The following is a 21,994-nucleotide window of genomic DNA, read 5'->3' as shown; positions in this document are numbered from 1 at the left end:
AAGCAAAAAAGTTTTAAATTTTGATGAAGTCCGGTTTGTTTATTTAATTATTTTTGGTGGCTTAAGATTTAGGTGTCTAAGAAACCCTTCCCTAATTCAAGGCCACCCAAATTTATGCTTTTGTCTCCTTCTAAGAATTTTATAGCTTTATTTCTTACATTTAGGTCTTTGATCCATTTTGAATTAAATTTTGTATATGGCATGAGGCTGGTATCCATATTCATTTTATGTTTGTGGATGTGCAATTGTTCAGCACCATTTGTTGAAAAGATTATCTTTCCTCATTGAATTGCCTTGATATCCTTGTCAAAAAGCAGTTGAGCATAGATGCAAGGGTTTAGTTTTGGACACTTACTTCTGTTGCATTGATGTGTATGTCTGTTCTTAGGGCATATGCCACTGTCTTGATTATGGTAGCTTTGTAATGAGTTTTAAAACTGGGAAGTATGAGTCCTATAATTACATTCTTATTTTTTTGGATTGTTTTGGTTATTGTGGGTCCCTTGCATTTCCATCCAAATTTTAGGGTCAGCTTGTCAATTTCTGAAAAATTGGCAATTAGAATTTTGATAGGAATTGAATTGACTCTGCAGGTCAATTTCAGGAATATTGTCATGTTAATTATATGAGATCTTCCAATCCATAAACATGAAATGTCTATTTATTTCTTTAATTTACTTCAACAGTGTTTTGTAACTTTTGAATTTAAGTCCTGCACTTTTGTTAATTTTTTTCCAAGTATTTTATTGTCTTTGATGCTATTGTCAATGAAATTGTTTTCTTAGTTTCATTTTTAGATGGTTCCTAGCTTCTATATAGAAATACAATTAATTTTATATTGATTTTGTATCATGCATCCTTCTGAACTCCTTTATTAGCTATAATAGTTGTGTGTGTGTGTGTGTGTGTGTGTGTGTGTGTGTGTGTATTTCTCAGGAATTTCTATATACATGACTGTGGCATCTCCAAATGGAGATAGTTTTAATTCTCCTTTTTCATTCTGGATATCTTTTATTTCATTTTCTTGACAATTTCCCTGGCTGGAACCTTCAACTGCAATGTTGAATAGAAGTGGCAAGATGGTGCATACTTACCTCTTTCCCCATTTTAGGGCAAGAGCTTTCAGTATTTTACTATTAAATAGGATAATGTTAGAGGCTTCAAATTTTTATGTTGTATTGGGCCCTACCAGTTATGTAGCTGGTCCTGCCTCATAAAGGAGAGCACAGCTGAGCTGAGTATTAAAGTAGGAGTTGCTCAGCATGTGAAGGGGAGGAGAGAGAACACCATTTGCAATATCACAGATCCTGGATCTCAGAGTGATTGAGCGTGGCAGGTACGTGGAGATCAAATGAGGAGGGAAGGAAACAGGTTGGAGAGGCAGGCTGAACGGAGCCACAGTAGACTTGCTGACTTATTAAAGGGCTTTACTTTTATTCTGTTATATATATATATATATATATTTTTTTTTTTTTTGCCTGGGATACTATGATATTTGATACACAATAGCAGAAAATGAAATGAGGGGAAGTGAGACTAGAAATTGAGGCAGGGAGGGCAATTAGTGGATTATATATTCAAGACAATTAATCTAAATCTTGCCAGCTTTACCTTGGAATACCCATTTACTTGATTTTGAAGACTTTATCTTCCTTCTTTCTTTTTCTTTTTTTTAATGTTAAGTATTTTATTTATTTACTTGCTTACTTTTTTTTAATAATATTTTTTATTATATTATGTTAGTCACAATACAGTACATCACCTAGTTTTTGATGTAAAGTTCCATGATTCATTACTTGCGTATAACACCCAGTGCACCATGCCATACGTGCCCTCCTCAATACCCATCACCAGCCTATTCCATTCCCCCACCCCCTCCCCTCTGAAGCCCTCAGTTTGTTTCCCAGAGTCCATAGTCTTTCATGGTTCATTCCCTCTTCTGTTTACCCCCCCTTTCTTCTTCCCTTTCTTCTCCTACCAATCTTCCTACTTCTTATGTTCCATAAATGAGTGAAACCATAAGATAATTGTCTTTCTCTGCTTGACTTATTTCACTTAGCGTTATCTCCTCCAGTCCCATCCATGTTGCAGCAAATGTTGAGAAATCGTTCTTTTTGATGGCTGAGTAATATTCCATTGTATATATGGACCACATCTTCTTTTTTTTTTTTAAAAGATTTTATTTATTTATTTGACAGAGAGAGACAGCCAGCTAGAGAGGGAACACAAGCAGGGGCAGAGGGAGAGGAAGAAGCAGGCTCTGAGTGGAGGAGCCCGATGCGGGGCTCGATCCCAGAACTCTGGGATCACGCACTGAGCCGAAGGCAGACACTTAACGACTGAGCCACTCAGGTGTCCCGGACCACATCTTCTTAATCCAGTCATCTGTTGAAGGGCATCTCGGCTCCTTCCATGATTTAGCTATTGTGGACATTGCTGTTATGAACATTGGGGTGCATATGGCCCTTCTCTTCACTATGTCTGTATCTTTGGGGTAAACACCCAGTAGTGCAATGGCTGGATCATAGGGTAGCTCAATTTTTAATTTTTTAAGGGACCTCCACACTGTTTTCCAAAGTGGCTGTACCAACTTGCATTCCCACCAACAATGTAGGAGGGATCCCCGTTCTCCACATCCTCTCCAACATTTGTTGTTTCCTGCCTTGACCATTTTTGCCATTCTAATTGGCATAAGGTGCCGTCTCAATGTGGTTTTGATTTGAATTTCCCTGATGGCTAATGATTTTGAACATTTTTTCATGTGTCTGTTAGCCATTTGTATGTCATCATTGGAAAAGTGTCTGTTCATATCTTCTACCCATTTCTTGATTTGTTTATTTGTTTCTTGTGTATTGAGTTTGAGAAGTTCTTTGTAGATCTTGGATACCAATCTTTAGTCTGTAGTGTCATTTGCAAATATATTCTCCCATTCCATGGGCTGAATTACAGACCGATATCCCTGATGAATATGGACGCCAAAATTCTCAACAAGATCCTAGCTAATAGGATCCAACAGTACATTAAAAGGATTATCCATCATGACCAAGTGGGATTCATTCCTGGGATGCAAGGGTGGTTCAACATTCACAAATCAATCAGTGTGATAGGTCATATCAATGAGAAAAGAGTCAAGAACCATATGATCCTCTCAATAGATGCAGAAAAAGCTTTTGACAAAATACAGCATCTTTCCTGATTAAAACCCTCCAGGGTGTAGGGATAGAGGGTACATTCCTCAATTTCATAAAAACCATCTATGAAAAGCCTACAGCGAATATCATTCTCAATGGGGAAAAGCTGGAAGCCTTTCCCTTAAGATCAGGAACACGACAAGGATGCCCATTCCTGCCATTATTATTCAATGTAGTACTAGACGTCCTTGCAACAGCAATCAGACAACAAAAAGGGATAAAAGGTATCCAAATTGGCAAAGAAGAAGTCAAACTGTCTCTCTTCGCAGATGACATGATACTCTATGTGGAAAACCCAAAAGAATCCACCGCCAAACTACTAGAAGTTATAGAGCAATTCAGTAATGTGGCGGGATACAAAATCAGTGCTCAGAAATCAGTTGCATTTCTCTACACAAACGATGAGACTGAAGAAAGAGAAATTAGGGAATCCATTCCATTAACAATTGCACCAAAAATCATACGTTATCTCGGAATTAACTTAATCAGAGAGGTAAAGTATCTATATTCTAGAAACTACAAATCACCCTTCTTTATTTTTCTTAAATGAAAAAAACATTTAGTAATGGAAACATAAATACTGAGCAACTATTTCAGAGTTATGCTAATACCAGTAATGGGCTTTACAATGTATGTTTTGTTATGAAAAATATGTTTTTATATTTATGATAGCCTGGAAAATTGAGATTAATGATTTTTTTAAGTTTGCTTTTTATTTATTTATTTATTCATTTATTTAGTATGTTCCGTTAGCCAACATATAGTACGTCATTAGTTGTAGTGTTCAAAGCTTCATTCGTTGCATATAACACCGTCTTATATGGTAAGGAAAAATGGGGCCTAGAAGATGTCATTAGTAAATTCAGGAATAGAATTAGTAATTCTGGAATGTTTTGCATTTGCGTCTTACTAACCACCCTTACCCACTTTAGGCATTACCTGACACATTAGCAAAATCAAAATGTACTCCTTTTCTCCCTTCCTCCTCCCTCCTTTCTTTCCTTTTTTTCTCTACTCATCTCCCTTTCCCTTTCTTTTACACTTACCAATAATTAGTTAATTCCTCAAAATTTATTTAGGACCTAAGAGGCTAAAATAGACCTGTAACACATTCCTTGTCCTTGAAGAGCTTTTGGACTGACGAGTGGCTAAAGTGAAGCAAGACAGCCATATTTCAAAAGAGAGAGTGATGTGTCATTGTTACCCTTCCTTCATGTGTCTGAATTTATTGAATGACCCTCTGCCGCAGCCCGGTCACTATGGCCTTCATTAAGATGAGCTTATAGCCTCTGTTATGTACATGATAGTGTTTAATAAATACTGCTCTGTTGAGTGTGTTTAGCTTGAGATGGATCGAAAGGACTAGAGGTAGAATTAGTGACTAAGTTTACAGAAACGGTAAAAAGAGCCAAAGAACAAAACCAACTAGATCCTATAAGAGTCGGACGAACTGAATCTTCTGCCTGATCACGTATAGCTATAAATTCCTAGTCAATTCCCTGGATTCACAGATCTGGAAAGTGATGGGCCATTTGAGGGGAAACTCCTCTATCTTCCTTCAAATTATATAACACTAAATCCATGTCATTAAACAAATGATTCTAACCCTTTTTTTTCCCTTGCCTTTATTGGATTTCAAGTTCAGTACACATTGAAATTATTCAATTTTGATATCACTTTTATGATCAAATGTCCTACTTTTGAAATGGAAAGCTCAGTTGGCCATGTTCCCTGTTAAGTTTAAGAAGCTTTTATCATTTAAATAAATTAAACCTTCCAGCATGGGCTCCACAGAACATAATGAAGCACGGAGAAGAAAAGCTTAAATGAAATAAACCTCTTTGCTGATAGAAACAGTACAGGCTCTTGTGCATTCTACCAATAAATGTGTGGCTGGAGTCATAGCCTGATTCGTGATTTTTTTTTTTTTTTTTTTTGGTTTTGTCCTTAATTTTTGTGGTGTTCATCAGCAATTCGATTTGCCATTGGGCAAAAGATAGACAAAGAGTACATCAGGTGCAAAGGTTCTAGGTTATTAATACTGAGGGAAAAACCCAAATAGATTTTTAAAAGATGATTTAATACTATGTTGAGATTCATAGATACACATTTTCTTTTCTTTTACATTGTTTAGTTCATGTGTTCTAGGAACACTCAGATGCTTTCACATAAAATAATTTCTTTGGGGGAATTAAAAAAAAATTTTCTAGAGAAAAATCATTATCATTTCTACGTAATGATTAGGTAAAATTAATCTATATAACTTACGTGTTTATTGAGCAGGAAGTGTTTTCCTTTCTGTATGACACATTGCCCATACAGGAATCAGCTGAATTATGAAAATGCTTATTGTTTGCAGATCTTTCAATTGCCAAAGGCTAGTAGGTAAAAATTTTAACACTCTAAATAAAAACATCTTTCTAAAGGGCTTACCTAAATAAAATGTATCCATCTTTCCATTCTGTTATTAAGTTGAACCATTTTATTATATGCATAATTAAAAAGTTAAAGGTAAAAAGCGCTTCTTAAAAGGAGGGATTCAGCACAATATATTTGAGAATGCTCATGCTTGTAATGGTAATGTAGTATAATTACCATGCTATTTTTATGATGAAATGTAGTCTCCTTAGTAATAAAAATACATTGTTATTTAAATTTGGAGTTTAGGATCATAAAGTTATCTTTAAAACAATGAGAACTTATAGAGAGGGTCTATTACATTTAATGGTTTTGAAAAAAGTGAGTTACTTCCATTAGGCACCCCTGCTGTTTTATTTTCTTGGTCTGTAATGCATTCTTTATAATTTAAGACAGGACAAAAAGCTATCATATTTTACATATACCACATGGTTCAACTGGTGGTGGTACTTCAGTAGATAATTAGTCTTTAAACCTTGTAAACATGATAAAATCATCTCTTCATTTTTTATTTGTTTTTAATTTCAGTGCTTGTTACCTTGCATTAAAAAAGCGTGGCATTGTCACCAACTGGAAAATAAGTTCTTAATGGATTTGTTATTGCATCCTTACAATGGAATTGAAGATAGGTTCTCGTTTAAGTTCTTTAATGATTGATTTGTGGGCCAACATTTGCTAATATCTACTTGTGCCCAGCAGTGGGCTAGGTGCTGAGGATGCCGGGAGGTAGATGATGTAGTGTTTGGCTCCAAATAAGGAAATAAGAGTAGACATTAATGATCAATTACAATAATACAGATAACATTGATTCATTGTTTAGAGAGTGAAAAATAATTTCTAGAAAGTAGAAAATCTTCCTATTTGTAGTATGTTCTATTCATAGACCTATTACGGACATACTTTGCTGAATGTATGAGAGGTTACTGAATTAATGAATAATATTTACTTATTGAGGACTTCCAGTGTGACACTGTTGTAGTGACTAGAGACACAGCACGTAACAAAAGAGACAAAAATCTCTGCCCCCATAAACAAATGAATCTAGGCAGGAGTGGGATCAAGAATGGTATTAGAGTCCAGGGAAAATTACACTTATTGACCCGCCCTGCCTCGTGCTTTTGGTAAAGGTAATATATTCAAGCAGAAGAAAGTTAGAAGAAAACACAAGAGCTGCCTTGAAGAAAGCAAGAAGCTACAAAATGGCAGCATGTATTTTAAAGGGAAATAGAGTGAAGCCAGCCTACTGACTTTGCCTTTGAGAATGAGGAGAGCTTAGAGGCTGCCTCTCCCAATACCCTCCCCAGCTATCAGTTACCCAGCAAGCACAGATCTGCGGTCCTTTCTTCAAGTCACTGCTTTCAGGGATGTTTCTCCATGGCAAACGTTCTGTGAAGGGTTATCTGTTGGGTGTGAAACTGCCGTGTCATTCCCTACTTTACCCACTCAACTACCCACATCTCTGTGGGGCCCAGGAGGAAGTATCAAAATTACCTTACAGAGCTGCAGTAGAGTGTAATGGTTAGGACGGTTGGCAGGTGGACTTCTTGGATTTATCCTGGCCACTTACTCCTTGGGTGACCTGAGGCAAACCACCAAATCAACTCTCCATGCCTCAGTTTGCTCTCCTGTAACATGAGAATAATAGGGCCTATATCAAAGAGTAGTTATGAGAGTTAAATGAGATAATACATGTGCGGAAGTGACCCTTTGCTATATGCATACTTTTAATAACTATTTTTCAATAAGTCATAATTTCCATTCTACAGCCAAAAGAAATAAAATAAATTTCATCTCATTCAGTAAACTCCATCTAACCCAGTAATTTTTTAAAAGTCACCTCTGGCTTAAAAGCCTGGTTATGGTAAGTAGTTGATAAAATCCAAGTATTATTGTTTTTAATTGGGCTCCAGGTCCAGTTCTGTAGCTTGGGTAAGAAGTTTCCTCATGACCCTGTCTTCCCAGCCCTCCCTCTGCACCTGCTTCCACTTTCACTGGGCTCATGATTGCCTGTGGGCCTGCTACTAAGGGAAGAGGGGTCCACTTCACACCCAGCACTTGTCTGTGAGACCTGGAGGGCTTGTGGGTAACTCTTCAGAGTGTTGGCCTTTGAGCTGGCTGCACCAACTACTGGCCACTATTTATTGTATGCCATATTAAATGGTCTGAGCCCTGGCAGCAGGTGTCCTACAGAGTGCAGTAACTTCTCCCACTTCATGAAGTACCTTTGCCTCATCTGGCTTCTCTGGGGCTGAAATCACAACTGTCTACCTTCTGTAGTTCCTAGGCCCATGGGGGTCCTAGCCATGCCCATTGAGGCTCATAAGAAGTGTGGGTAGAAACAAAGAAGCGAACCTTTCCTCTCTAAAGAGGGTGTATGCTTTTCTAGCAGGCTTTGTTGGCTCTTGAGAGTAAATGTATGGGTCCTGATGTCTGCAAACTCCAGATGAGAAGTCAGGGCATGTTTCAATGTGCATAAGTTCCCCTCAAGCTCCGGGGGCTACGACTAGAAATACCTCATCTCCTATCCCCCTGGAGTGGGGAGATGGAGGGAAAGGAACAATGTGCAGCACTTAGGATTCTGATATCCCAAATCCCTCTTCTTTCTTTCTCAATTCCTTTTATATTTTCATGGTGGCCAAATGTGCCAACCCAGTTCTATCTCATTTGTCCCGTGATACAGACTGGCTGTGTGGCTCTGTGACAGGACTCCCTTTGTTCTAGGTAGTTTGGCATTTGGAGTCTCTTTTCTCAGCTTAATTGTAGGCGTCTAGACACCTTTGTTTGCTCTTGGTTTGTGGGGAGGGGCCAGGTGGTGGTCAGGGAAACTGCCAAAGGCTTATTTTATAGATGTATTACATGGGCTTAAATCACTAAACACTCTAAACTTGCTAAGCACACAATAATTGTAAACAATAGTTAGCCATTATATTGAAATTTTAAAACATAAAGCTCTAGCCTAAGATACCAACAAATTCTCAGTTCCAGGGACACCAAATATTTTAATTTCTAAAAACTGTGAACTTCACACAGCAGTACACATGGACACTATGGAGATAGTAATATTTTTGTCTCTTATATACCAGTAGTGTTGCCAAATTTAGTAAACAAAAATACAGGACATGCAGTTAAATTTAATTTCAGGTAAACAACAAATACGTTTTAAAGTATAAATATGTCCCATTCATATAAATAATGTCTGATTTTTCCATATAAGTATGTCCCAAATATTGCATGGATATCCTGCATTTTATCTAACATTCTTATGTACCAATCACCTGCCTTCCTTCATTGAGAGTTTGAAAAAGATCCTTTTACTGTAAATGAAAGGTGACTCAGTTACTACATTTGCACCAAGGCTGTATCTAGCCAAGGCTAAGGTGCTTTTAAAAAAACAAAAGGTCAGAGTTGAGTGGGAAGGAGGCCAGTGGCCAGTCATTTGTCCCCTCATGTTGGTTCCTAAACCAAACTGAGTACCTTTTCGATAAAAAGGGATGGAAAAAAGAATATGGTATCTGTGTTTCCATGTTTCAATCTATCTCATTCCAATAATATCTTGAAGGCTCAGCATAAGCTCTGTTTACTTAGGAAGTATGAGAAACATGTCAACCCTTTGAAAAACTTCTAATTAAACTGCAGGAGCTTTGATGTCAGACTTTCAGATTTGTATTACATCATTTAAAAAGATCCAATTTCGGGGTGCCTGGGTGGCTCCGTCAGGCATCTGCCTTCAGCTCAAGTCATGATCCCAGAGTCCTGGGATAGAGCCCTGTGTCGGGGTCTCTGCTTAGTGGGGAGCCTGCTTCTCCCTCTCCCACTGCTGCTCCCCCTGCTTGTGCTTGCTCGCTCTCTGTCAAATAAATAAATAAAATCTCATGTGCCACCAGAGAGGGAAAAACATGCTGGTCTTTATAGACAGTTATCGAGTTTAGAGAAGATTTATTTTAAAATACAAATCATTAGCACTTGATAAGCTGTATGCAGTGCCTCAGTCTCAATTTAGAAAGTGTGCTCTTGGAGAATTGCTGTGTCTCTGACTTTTCTGGTAAGTGACCATCACTCGTATTGGTTTCTAGTATAAATCGATATTTGTATGTTACTCTGGAAGCTGCTGAATCTTCAAGAGGTGATGGAATTGGTTTCAAATAGAAAGTATTTTATGAGAGTTCAATGGAGAGAACCAACATACTTTGCGTGTCTTTTATATGCCGTGGACTTCACGGGTATCTCCAGTCTAACCAATAAGTTAATGAGAGAGGGTGCCGAGGTCAGTAATTTCGCCAGCCTCATAAAATGACCTGATTCTGAGAGCGCTGTATCTAATATAACTCCTTTCTGAATTTTCCTTATAGCCCTCACCTGCAGTTATTTTGTTCTTCAGAAGGAGACTGAGCAAAAAATCTCTGATAATATGAGTGGTGATTTCTTACATGGTGAACACTTTTACTTCTCTTGATGGAGTTATAAGTTCTTCCCGGTATTATTTTCAAAAGACATTTTGAATGAAATTTATGTGTACTTATTTGTGGTTACCTAAGAGCACATGCACTATGTATTTAATTCTATAGTTAAAATTCACCCCCAAAATTTAAAAAAAAAAAACACGAATTCAAAGAATACATGCACCCCTCTTTATTGCAATATTATTTTCAATAGCTAAATTATGGAAGCAACCCCAGTGTCCACTGGTAGATAAATGGATAAAGACAGTGTGGTATACATATACAATAAAATATTATTCAGCCATTAACAAAGAATATATTGCCAATTGCAACAACACGGATGGAGGTAGAGAGTATAATGCTAAGTGAAATAAGTTGGCTGGAGAAAGACAAATACCATATGATTTCACCCAAATGTGGAATTTAAGAAACAAATGAGCATAGGGGAAAAAAAAAAAGATAGAGAGAGAAAGAGAGATAAACCAGGAAACAGCCTCTTATAAACTATAGAGAACAAACTGATGGTTACCAGAGGGGAGGGGGATGGGTGAAACAGGTGATGGGGATTAAGGAGTGCACTTGTGATGGGTGCTGGGTGATGTGTGGAAGTGTTGAATCACTGTGTTGTACACTTGAAACTAACAGAACATTGTATGTTAACAATACTGGAATTAAAAAACTTAATAAAAAAACTTCTGGAAATATGCACAGAGAGCTATTAACAATATCTAGTTCTGAGGCAACAAACTGAAGTCTGAATGGGAGAAACACTTAACACTGAAATTGTTTATAATATTTCAAAAGGTAAGAACACCCTGTATGTAGGTTGGAATAATGATACAAGAAAAACAAATACTAACAGTAAAAAAACAATTTTAAAGAATATTGAAATTTGAAGAGTCCAATCTCCCACCCCGTGATAGTATTACATGGACAACATCCTTACTTCTTTTTGGATATTTTAGTGGTGTGACGTTCACCAGTTTTCAAGGCTGTTTATTCAGTGAATAAATAGCAGTTTAGAATGAAGTATATATTGAGCTGGTATTTACCTCTCAGGAATTTTACTTACAGATCCTAGTTCCCCCCTCTGCAGCCACCTAAATAAATGTATTCCCTTCTGCCACCCAACACAGGTGCTATGTTAGTAAAACCTCTAATGTTTTGATACTTTAATAGCCTGGAACTCATAATTTGACCCCTAAGCAGAGGATGTTATTAAAAATGGTATGGAATATATTCGTATATAAAAGGAAAACATACAGGAAATAGTGATGTATTCCTGGGAAATTTAATGTATTTCCTTAAACACATATGCATACACGCATATAATATACTAACATACATATTTATATATTTTCTATTAAACGAGAACATAAACTAGAAAGCAAGTACCTCTCTTCATTTGTCTCTCCATTCCATTGCCTCTTCCGTATGCAAGCGAGCAGGACGACCCGAGCTAAGTCAGTGCTCCTACGGGGAGTTTCAGTCTACTGCATCTGTTAGATGGCCTTGGGTATTTTTTCCCTTCTGAAGTGATACTACCCTGAGTTCAAGAGTTTCCTCAGCAAAACAAAGTTTATCCAGCATCCTGTCACACAATTATAAGTCCATCTATGTTTATAATCATGTTCTGGACGTCTCTCCCCCTCCACAGATCATTTTCCGGAAGATCAGTGACGTGAAGAAAGAGGAAGAGGAGCGCCTCAGGCAGAAGAACGAGGTCACCCTCAGCATCCCCGTGGACCACCCAGTCCGGAAGCTCTTCCAGAAGTTCAAGCAGCAGAAGGAGCTGCGGAATCAGGGGTCCACCCAGAGCGACCCCGAGCGGAACCAGCTCCAGGTGGAGAGCCGCTCCTTACAGAACGGAGCCTCCATCACGGGCACCAGTGTGGTCACCGTGTCGCAGATCACACCCATCCAGACGTCTCTGGCCTACGTGAAAACCAGCGAGTCCCTCAAGCAAAACAACCGCGATGCCATGGAGCTCAAGCCCAATGGTGGTGCTGACCCCAAATGTCTCAAGGTCAACAGCCCCATCAGGATGAAGAACGGAAATGGGAGGGGATGGCTGCGACTCAAGAATAACGTGGGGGCCCACGAGGAGAAAAAGGAAGACTGGAATAACGTCACGAAAGCCGAGTCGATGGGGCTGTTGTCAGAGGACCCCAAGGGCAGCGATTCCGAGAACAGCGTTACCAAAAACCCATTAAGGAAAACAGATTCTTGTGACAGTGGGATTACAAAAAGTGACCTTCGTCTGGATAAGGCCGGAGAGGCCCGAAGTCCGCTGGAGCACAGCCCGATTCAGGCCGATGCCAAGCACCCCTTTTATCCCATCCCAGAGCAGGCCTTACAAACCACACTGCAGGAAGTCAAGCACGAACTCAAAGAGGACATTCAGCTGCTGAGCTGCAGAATGACTGCCCTGGAAAAGCAGGTGGCAGAAATTTTAAAAATACTCTCCGAAAAAAGCGTGCCCCAGACCTCTTCTCCCAAATCCCAAATGCCACTCCAAGTACCTCCCCAAATACCATGTCAGGATATTTTTAGTGTTTCAAGGCCTGAGTCACCTGAATCTGACAAAGACGAAATCCACTTTTAATATACATACATATATATTTGTTAATATATTAAAAACAGTATATACATCTATATACATATGTGTGTATATACAGTATATACATATATATATTTTCACTTGCTTTCAATATGATGAACACAATATGGATTTTGATATGTAAATATTGCATGTCCAGCTGGATTCTGGCCTGCCAAAGAAGATGATTATTTAAAATATAGATATTGCTTGTATATTATGCAGTTGACTGCATGCACACTTTACATTTATTTATAATCTCTATTCTAATACAAAAAAAGTATGACTTTTGTTAACCAAGACAATGTAATATTTGAAGAATCAGGGTCCAACCTGCCAATGTTTCCATGACAAATTTGATCTCAGGCTGAGTATATTGAGCTGTCATTTTCTCACTGTTCTGTTAAGTTAAAATTGTAGATTAATGCCAAGGGAGAGTTCAACCTTTTAGACTGTTGGTACCATTTTATAATCTCTTTTCATAGGGTATTTTTCTGTAACTTAGTGTTGGGTTATTTTCCCCAACAGGCAGTGTTTGCTCCATCTAAATGACTGTTTTGTTGCCTAAATCAGATAGCAGTGTGGGGTATTGAGAACGTATTGCTAGGAGTTTTGTGCATGAATTGCATTTTCGCTCAACTATACCGCTCCTTTTTTAACACTATACTTAGATAGTAATCATTAACTCTTATGTAAGGAAATCCCTACTCCCTCCGTCTTGGAGAACAGCTGCCATCTTATAAGCTGATTTTATCAACCCCATAAATATGAAACTATTAATATAGTGTATATTATTATAGAAAAACTGCACCACAGGGTAAAAGGGCCTTTTAACAATTCACGTTAGTGATGCTGGTTTTCCAAATGTGATGAATGTTCTAAATTTGTGTTTCTAAAACTTGTCCAAAGGCGAGGTTGAAAGGCTCTTGGCAAAGAAACAAAACACATTTAAGTAATCATATCAAAATTTTAACTATAATATAAATAAAAAAGAATGTAAACAGATAGACAAGTTTTTGTAGCATATCTGTAACTTAGGGTGAAACGCAGGTACTGAATTGTTCACACATGATTCTTAACAATGTTTATAGGGATAACACGTGAAACATGGTTAGAAAAAAATCTAAGAAGTCGACGTTAAGTTGCTCGGTTCAGATAACTGCTTTTCTATAATTTTATCCTGGTTACAATTTTCTAAAGCTTTTTTGCACACAGTTCTACTGCAGGACTTCTGCTGAGTTGATACAAGAGGACTACTGTGGCTCAGGCAGACCCATTTAGGAAAGGGGGGTACTAAAGACTGAATTTCAGAGTCTTTTGAGTCATAAATCCTCTTCTTAGAAAGTGCCTATTATCAGCTAAAAAAAAAAAAAGTCACAAACAGTTGTGTATAGCTAGTCCCTTAAATGGTATGTATTGAGAATAAAATACACGTTCATTTGTAAGAACCCAGAAAATTTTATTTCTTTTGACCCAAGTATATTTCGTGAAGTTGATCAAAGAGGCATACTTTTAAATTGGTGCATGCATGACATTTAATTATGGGAACAGGGAAGATATTGTTTGCATCAAGTTGAAAATATATTCCAGTAATTTGTACATTATCAGACCATCTGTACATATATGTTAACAACATACACAAGATGATAGCAAAATCTAAGGAGATATTTTGACCTATTGTTGCCATTTTTATGAGCTTTTCTATCTCCCAGCATCCCCAAACAAAACCACCAGAACTGAAAGACAAGTTACCGCAATCAGACTGGAGAAGTGCAGAACAAAGTAATTTATAAAAAGTTGGTGTTTTAGAATTTCTATTAGAGCTTCTTCACATGCCCACAACATGTACCTCTTTAATCCAAGAGTCTCAGAACAGATGTTATGTGCCATGGGTTCCATTTCCCCTTTGTGCCCACAACTTCCATTACTCAGCATGGAAGTTTCCAGGGGAGCATGAGTCTTCATGCTATGCTACAACATTTCTCTACCACACGCACAAGAAAATGAGGTACTCACAGTATAAGGAATCAGCCTTGAAATTGAGACTTAAGTTGCTTTCGTGGTGAGGATGGTACTTTTTTCTGGACCTCTGACATTTCTTGAATTTCAGGGTATTTTTCTACTTAACCATGTATGAGACAAGCTTGGTTAAGCTTTTAAAGGTGAATGAATGGTAAAAATAATCTGCATACAGAAATGTTCAGTCTAACTTTAGCCACGTGCTTCAAAAAATAACCATTGGTGTAAAGTTATATCAGAATGACTAAAACAGCAGGGCAATTTGATGTTGCAGTCCACGCCTTTGCTTATTAGTGGTGCAAATATTCGCTGTGTTCTGCCATTGATTCAACTGACCTACGATATTATTGTTCATATACACGGGCAAGAAACATGGTTTTGAACTCCTCCGGTTGTCACCAAGGGGGAAAACGTATCAATTGCTTGTTTATGGTGCAGTTATCACAGTATTCTTTTTCCGGTCACCTGTGTTCCTATGTGCATGACACGACGAGGTGCTGAATGCACTCTGCTGTTTTCAGCAGAAATGCATGTGTTCAGCCAACTTTGTATATAGAGTAGTCTTTTAGGTTCCCAGATTCCGCAATTCTTACCAGTTGAACTTACTCAGATTTGAATGAAGGGTGAACACTTGCTTTAATACGTGCAATAATGATAGAGTCCTGTTCTGTGTTGTCTCAGCCGGCACAGAGACAGTAGATTCTTTTTTGGGGGACCAGACGACTGCATGTTTTATTCTTACACTGTATAGATGCTTTCAGTGCATCCAGAATAACATTTTTATTATTATATTTCTGAACAATGTACTAATAGGAGTAAATAGAAATGTATTTAAAATCCAAACATTTTCCAAAGCAACTTACATACCTTCAATATTTTTCTATGATAATACAGAAGATCAGATGCTGTACCCTGGACAGGTGGTTGTAATGTAATAGCAAGAGTCAAACAAAAACAGAAATGTGAGCTGTGCATCATAACGACAAGTTTTGCCAGTCTGTATTAGGATATTATTGCACTAAATATGATCTCGTAGGTAGACGAGCTTATGATAAAGAGAAAAGAGGCCCACAAAAGGCAGATGACAATACCAAAGCTACTAGCGTCCCACAATGAGATAAATACTACTTAGAATGGTTTGGGCATAGATGTTGAATAGAGACATATACATCATTGTTAAAATGGAAAACTTGTATTATGACACTAGTTTCATCTCACATTAAGTATAGAAGTACTATTGTTCTAAGTAGTCAGTTAAAAAAAATGTATGTAGAACAGAGGAAGAGAATTAGAAAATCTGGGATTTTAAACTGCTTTTAAGAACAAGTATATACTCCTGGAGGTCCCAGCATGTTAACAAGAATATTAATTATGACCACTAACAAAAATGCCATTTTGGAAAATTAATCCTATTGGAGCCCAAACGCAAATCACAGCTTCCTTTAAACTTAAGGAGATTTTGTTCTCCTGAGATCTGGCCCATTTGCTGTTCTATTTTAAATTACGAAATTCTTTTAGGAAACCTGAAAAAAATTAGTCTTCAGAGCAGTGACTGTTTTTAAAGTGTGCAGTGGCTGGTACTGGTGAAATTATGTGTCATATTCTTAATGAATTCTACTATCTTGTATAATTTTTATCTTTTAAGCTATTTTATGTCTCTTTTCCAAAATTTTATGTAGGTAATGAGAAAATTTATCTAGAATGTACATATCATACATGGATAACTTTAAAATATGAATATTTTGTAATTATGTGAATGTTGTGTTTTAATATTTTGTTACATATAAGAATATTTCTCTTGTGATCTTGATTGAAAAGGGAGAGAAGAAAGAACGATTTTTTTGGAAAACATCATAGGATTAGTATCTGAGCTCTGTCTTGGACTCTGAATCTAGCTTTGCCACAACTACAGTGTACCTTTGGGCAAATTAACTGTTCTTTGGTGTGTCTGGGCTTCAATTTCCCCACCAATAAATAATAAAATGAAGATAAGAACTGCTCCATTCTTATATCAAGATGATATTAGGTCAGTGGGAAATCATCTTCCTTTCAAATGGAAATCACATTAAGATAAATTATTATTTTTTTCTTTCTTTCATAGAAGATCAGCTGAGATATACTCTCTAAATATTTTTCTAGGGTTTAGAAGAGATTTCTCTGCTCAGAGATCGGTGGGGAAAGGCATGTGAGCAAAAGAAATTTGTCTGGGAATTTAGAACTACTAATTAAATAAACATGGAAAGAGTGAAAGTCTTTGGAGAGAAAAGAGAAAGAAGAAAAAAAGATGTAAATATTATGATTTTTGCTTATTCTATTTAATCATACTGCTTGGCAGAAATTCTCAACCTTGTGAGAAAAAGTAAAAAAAAAATTGTTGAGTTTTCAAGATACAGAGAAGTTCATCTTTCAAATTTTTGTATAAAAATAATCATGACTCACTCAAGATATGTGGCTCCACATGGGCAGATGTTCTGAAAACCAAATTCTTAATTGTGAAAGAGTCTTTTCCAATAGCCAATCGATTTTTCAATGTATATCTTGAACTAGAACAAAAAGAAAACCATTTGAATTACATGAAAAAAACCACTCCTGTCATTGTGTTCTAAAATAGAGTATTCTAATTTAAAAAGTTATAATATATGATTAGTAATATTGATAACTCTAGGAAGCCACTTACAACATGTAAACATTTTATTTCTGAAAATGAGATTCATTCTGTTAACATTTGTTCAGTCTGAAAAGACAGTCTCGTACCCTAAAGAATACACTCAAATCTGCAGTCACTGCATTTGTGGTGAGCCTTTGTGTAAAGAAAATAACAAGAGCACCAGAAACAAGGGGGCATATCTTACACACTATGAGAGACATTTCGGTCTCTTACTGGGTTTTCTAATCTTTCCGTCATATCAGAATTTTAAAACTGTTATTACAAATTAGGAATTAGGCATCATTTTGAAAGCAGACACAGTTTCTCAAGTTAAAGAAGGATTAGTTTTAAATGCTTGATATATTTAAGAAATATTAAGGGAGATTTAAGAGGATCATTCATCACTGACCATGACTTTTTACTATCCATTCTAATATTTTTCATTTATTTGCTAAATAGTTGATAACATTTATATTTGTATCCACTGTGATAGGCCCATGGCATTCCAAATCACAGTTGCATTACATATGCATTCTAATACACATATGTAAATAAATATTTTCAATCAACTCGCTCTCAGTGTAAACTTTGTACTTACAGCCTACATGCTGTTACCACTCAGATAACAAAAACTCCTACAACTATGGAATGACGTATATAATTTTTTTGGATATAGACCAACTTGACATTATAGGAAATGTTCTTATCTTGGTCCAGGAAAATAAACCAAGAGGTGATGTGTGTGGGGCTACACAGTAAGAACAAAAACGAGAGTCAGGTTTTAAATAGGTTAGTAGTGCCAAGGCTACATGAGCTCATGAGAGTCCAAGTCATGATTTCCATTTCCATCTTTGGAACAAATCTACAAAGAGGAGCATGGTGGCGGTCACAATCTAGATCTAAGCATGTCATTGGTAATGCTTTTGGGTGCATCAGATCAAGTCTGGTGAGTTTATATAAGATTTTTTTCTATTGTCTTAGCTTTACTGGTGTACACTGCTTTACAAACATTACTTTTATTGACTGCTCTGTATAAGTATGTGCAGCCTTCTCCACGAGAAGGATTGACTAAGTCTGGATCTGCCATTAGTCCTCAAAAGAAAAAAAAATGTGGAAGGGCAACAAAAATAGGGTTGTTTGAACAGAAACAAAACCATAGCATCCACGTTTCTATAGTTATAGCTTATTTTTCTCACTGGCACATCACCAGGCAAAACAAAAGGACAAACGTGGATGCATTTCCAAGCATCAAAGACTCCTAAACAATAAATAATGTGAATTATAAAACCTAATGCAATCCTAGGACTTGAGCAAGTAATAAATTCAAACATACCTATGGTGCATACATTTTTCTTTAGTATCGGTTTTTCTCATCCTTAAGCAAAAGAGTGCTTATGTGAGATGTTTCTAATACCCATAAAGGAATTATGAAAAATGCAATTTTAACAATGAAGCTACAGAAAGGTCTCATTAAAAGAGACACGTGTTTGGGTTTTTCATGCATCTTCCTGTGAAATTTAGATCTTCGATAAAATATTTTCCCTAAACTTTATTTTCACAGAATCATCACTCACAAGCCTAATATTAATATTTGCACTGCTTCATTTTGGCATTTGCCACTCACCTTTTTTTTTCTTCCACAAAGGTGTCTATTAATTTTTCACAAATTTACAGATTTTTTTATCTCCTGGATTTTACTCATTTAGAATATTTCTAGACCTAGAGATTAGATGCTATAAATAGTGACGTTGTTAGTAATTCTCTTCTTGGAAATGTGAGTTATTCTGTATGTTTGACATTTACAAATCAATAGACTTTTCTTATATTAGGATAAAATGCTTTGTATTTTGGTTTTATTTTCCATCCTTGGTACTTTTTCCCCCAAAACAACTTAAAAAAAAAAAGAGAGAGAGAGAGAGACTTAAAAATAATTTTTTTTTCTGATCCTAGGTCTTTTTCTACATTGGAAATAATGAAGATAAACATTTATATAATTATAAATTTGATCTTTATTTCCATGATAATGGAATTTAAGTTAGAATTCTCATAATTTATAATTCTCATATGTGGTAATATTTCCAAAAGTTATAGTGAAAATCAGTTTGGGACCATAAAGAATGTGAAGAGGAGAAGCACTAAAAAAAAATGAACATTCTTTGTTAACAAAATAATAGAATTACGATGCCTAATTATATCAAACAAATCAAGTTGTTAAATGATGTCCATGTGAAGTATTACTAATATGTTTAATCTTCAAAGCATTTTATGTAAAATAATTGGTTCTCAATCATCCACTGAGCGCAGAAAATATCTCTTACCCAAGTCCAGAGGCCAGGAAACACAATGGAGTTCTACTACCATGACTTTCCTGTCCTTCTCTACCTCTCAAAACACTTGAGGGTATGCACAAACACACATCACCAAACAAATCATCTTCTACGTAGAGAAAGGCAGTTAACTTTTTCATTTAAATTTATTAAATTTATCTGAATTTATTAAACTGTATGGTGAAGTTTGAGAGTGAGAAATTATTTTAGTAAAGAGAAAACAGGTCAACATTTATGCTGATGTACTCATTTAGATAGTACTAAAATTTGTAGTTGGTCCTACATTCTAATTAAAATTCTGAGTCATGTAGGAAAGGGACATATGAGCTAGAATTTTTTAATGCCTACTGTGCCAGATGTTGTAAGTATTGGCCTGTCTTCTAACTTGAGATATTCTATCTCTTGAATTTCATGATGAGACCAGTGTGTTTGCATGCTTTATGATGGTCAAGACTTGAGATTTGGACTGGGAATGAGGAAAATGATGAAGGCAAAGGAGGAGAGAAGACTGAATGAAATCTACCTGCTTCTTGACCTTCAGGCTTAGAAGTTAAATAGGTTAATTTGGCTTGTATTTATGGAATACTCATTCTCTGTTTATGCTGTGCTAAACACTATTCAGATTATCAAATTTAGTTTTTGCAACAACCCTGTGAAGTAACAGACAAGGGAACTTGTTAGGATAGCATAGCTCTTGAGTGGTAAAGGTGAAGTTCTAACAGAGGCAAGCAGACTTTAGAGAGATTTTTATAGAATATTGACATTGCAAGGGCCATCTAGTCCAACCACAAATTCCAAGTCTTTCAAGACATGTAATTTTAAAGGCTCCTGAAATTAAAATAACTTATAAAAATTTCATTCTGTAGTGTATATGTAAATATTTGATTTTTCATGGTAGGTTAGAGTAAATGACAGAGGTTGAAGTTATAACTGTTATAAGCACAAGGTGCTCTACCCCAACAATAGAATTTTCCTTCACTTCTCCCATCAATCGAAAGGCATCCAGTAGAGGTAAATTCCCAAATGTGGTAATGAGGCAAGTTGTGGTCACTGATATTAACACTTTAACCTAAGGAGGTAATGCATGATAGTCAAGGAAAGCAAGAGACATTCAGGATTTTTTCTATAATTTCTCTCCATTTTTAATATTGGAATTTGGATGAGATTCTGGAAAGAGTTTATTTTTAAAATTTATTTTTTGATGCACTGAGTTTTAAGTGGATTATGCAGATCTTTTTATTGATTACACTGATGTTGCCTTCTTGGCCAAACCACTATTAAATGCATTATCCAAATGAACCATTTCTGTTTAGAATGGCAATTTGTATTATTTCCAGATTTAATAGGTTTGTTGTATGTATATTTCCTTTAGAAAGTTTAAATAATTTTCTCTAATGAAAAAAATGTTAATTTTCTGAATGTGATTTATTTGTCCTACCCTCTGAGATTTTTTTTTTAAAGCTAGTGTATTGTGATAAGGAGAAGAAACAAGGTTATTACAACATTACACTCGGGGATCCTTAGCTCAAACCATCTTGTTTTACTTTGATGATAACACAGCCAGAGGTAACCATAGAAAAGACCATTTCACTTCTTTCATAACAACTGTAGAGGACTCTAGTGATACTATCCAGAGCTTTTTATAGTTAGCTCACTTTCATCCTTGACTATTATCACTGCATTATTATTTAAATGAGGTCATGATTTGTACTACATCTGAATGAAGGTACTTGGTCAGAGAACAACCTAGGAAAAGAAATAGAAGTGTAGGGCTAGCAGTTGCTTCTTCATCATCGGTTTTTTTGTGTGTAATGTTTTTAAATAATTTTTTTAAATTTATTTTTTGAAATAACATATTGTCATAACCACTGTTAGGAATTTAATGAAACATTAGGAAGCAGTTTGAAAGGTTGTCCGATGTTGGGGTTTTTAAAAAAATAAATATGTAAATGAGTGCTCCCCCAGCAACCAAGTTTAGAACCTCTGGTTCTGACCTAGAAGCCCAGTCATAAGCACTTGGCTGGCTGCACTGTACGTCATGGGGTAAAGCCAAGAGGGTCTGACCACTCTCTCCTTCATGTAGAATCACTGACTGTTGAATGACCAGACCAGTCAAGGCCAAAATATCCACACTGTGCCTGAATATGCCAGACTGAGTATTCATAGTAACTAATTTAAATACTTCATTGTCAAATATCTTCTCCTCCTTCTCTGCTAAATCACCTTTGATAACATGAAGGCAAATGCCCTCCTTCTCTGTTGAGTTAGGGAAATTGAACTTTGTGACTAAAGCAACAAAGATTATTGTTGATCGCAGAACTCTTGGTGTCATGGATCCCTCATTGGCTCCTCGA

At 36.4% G+C, this 21,994-nt stretch overlaps 1 protein-coding gene across 1 annotated transcript in view; it reads left to right on the top strand.

Moving 5' to 3' along the window:
- Positions 1-12,653, top strand: part of KCNH5 (potassium voltage-gated channel subfamily H member 5) — a 277,950-nt gene extending 265,297 nt beyond the window's left edge. The window contains exon 11 of the mRNA XM_045810529.2: positions 11,706-12,653. Within this exon, the coding sequence (XP_045666485.1) occupies positions 11,706-12,653 (948 nt within the window). The remainder of the gene's footprint in view (positions 1-11,705) is intronic.
- The last annotated feature ends 9,341 nt before the right edge of the window (positions 12,654-21,994 follow it).

The sequence above is a fragment of the Ursus americanus genome, chromosome 26, assembly GCF_024610735.1.
Source record: "Ursus americanus isolate L20-20 chromosome 26, mUrsAme1.1.p, whole genome shotgun sequence".
Classification (NCBI taxonomy): domain Eukaryota; kingdom Metazoa; phylum Chordata; class Mammalia; order Carnivora; family Ursidae; genus Ursus; species Ursus americanus.
Note: the sequence above shows the minus strand (reverse complement) of the source record. Positions and strands in the feature narration are given on the sequence as shown.